The sequence below is a fragment of the Trypanosoma equiperdum genome (genome assembly GCF_001457755.1).
Source record: "Trypanosoma equiperdum strain OVI genome assembly, contig: ctg_330, whole genome shotgun sequence".
Lineage (NCBI taxonomy): Eukaryota > Euglenozoa > Kinetoplastea > Trypanosomatida > Trypanosomatidae > Trypanosoma > Trypanosoma equiperdum.
In genome coordinates this window covers 3,645-4,225 of record NW_027124233.1, presented here as the reverse complement: position 1 = coordinate 4,225, position 581 = coordinate 3,645, and the positions used below count along the sequence as shown (strand labels likewise).

Below are 581 nucleotides of genomic sequence, written 5' to 3'. Positions count from 1 at the left end.
GGAAACGCACTTGTAGCCAACTTCACCTCCGTCGGAAAAGAATTTCAGGATCTAATCGGTCCGCTGAGTAACAGTATTGGAAAGATATCTTCCGGGAACACATCCGTTACAAGAAAGAAAGACACTCTTGACAGCTTATTACTGAATTTTGAAGGAAAAGTCAAACGTATCCTTGAAAGGAAGAAACCAAGAGAGGAACCTACGGAGGTATCAGGTATCATGAAGCATGCTGCCTGGTATGATAATGAGAGTGATGAGAGTGATGGTGTGGTAAACCTTCAATACGGTCTGTCAGGTGTGACCTTATTTATGTGCCTCTTTGTGGTATTTTCGAAATAGGTGATAAAATTAGTAATTTTATATAATGCTTACACATCTGACAGTTTCATTGTCCAGCGTGTGTGTGGTGTTTTTCCAAAAAGACATTCTTTCCCGTAGTTCACCTTTACGTGGAACAATTGCATAGGATGTTTAAAATAGTTCTAGTAGTGTTTGTTGGCATTTCTGCTTTCTTTGCAGAGGCTGGAGAACAAGAAACGCAAAAAGACGAATCGCTTTTAGCCCTTAGAAGAATTGACTGT

The 581-nt window shown here is 39.9% G+C and overlaps 2 pseudogenes across 2 annotated transcripts in view; both read left to right on the top strand.

Annotated features, from left to right (window-relative positions):
• The window catches only part of TEOVI_000124400:pseudogene, a 1,099-nt pseudogene extending 775 nt beyond the window's left edge, over positions 1-324 (top strand). The window contains exon 2 of the mRNA in view: positions 1-324. This exon is cut by the window's left edge and continues 9 nt beyond it. Within this exon, the coding sequence occupies positions 1-324 (324 nt within the window).
• A 143-nt stretch (positions 325-467) lies between these two features.
• Positions 468-581, top strand: part of TEOVI_000124300:pseudogene — a 936-nt pseudogene continuing 822 nt past the window's right edge. Inside the window, exon 1 of the mRNA in view lies at positions 468-581. This exon is cut by the window's right edge and continues 822 nt beyond it. Within this exon, the coding sequence occupies positions 468-581 (114 nt within the window).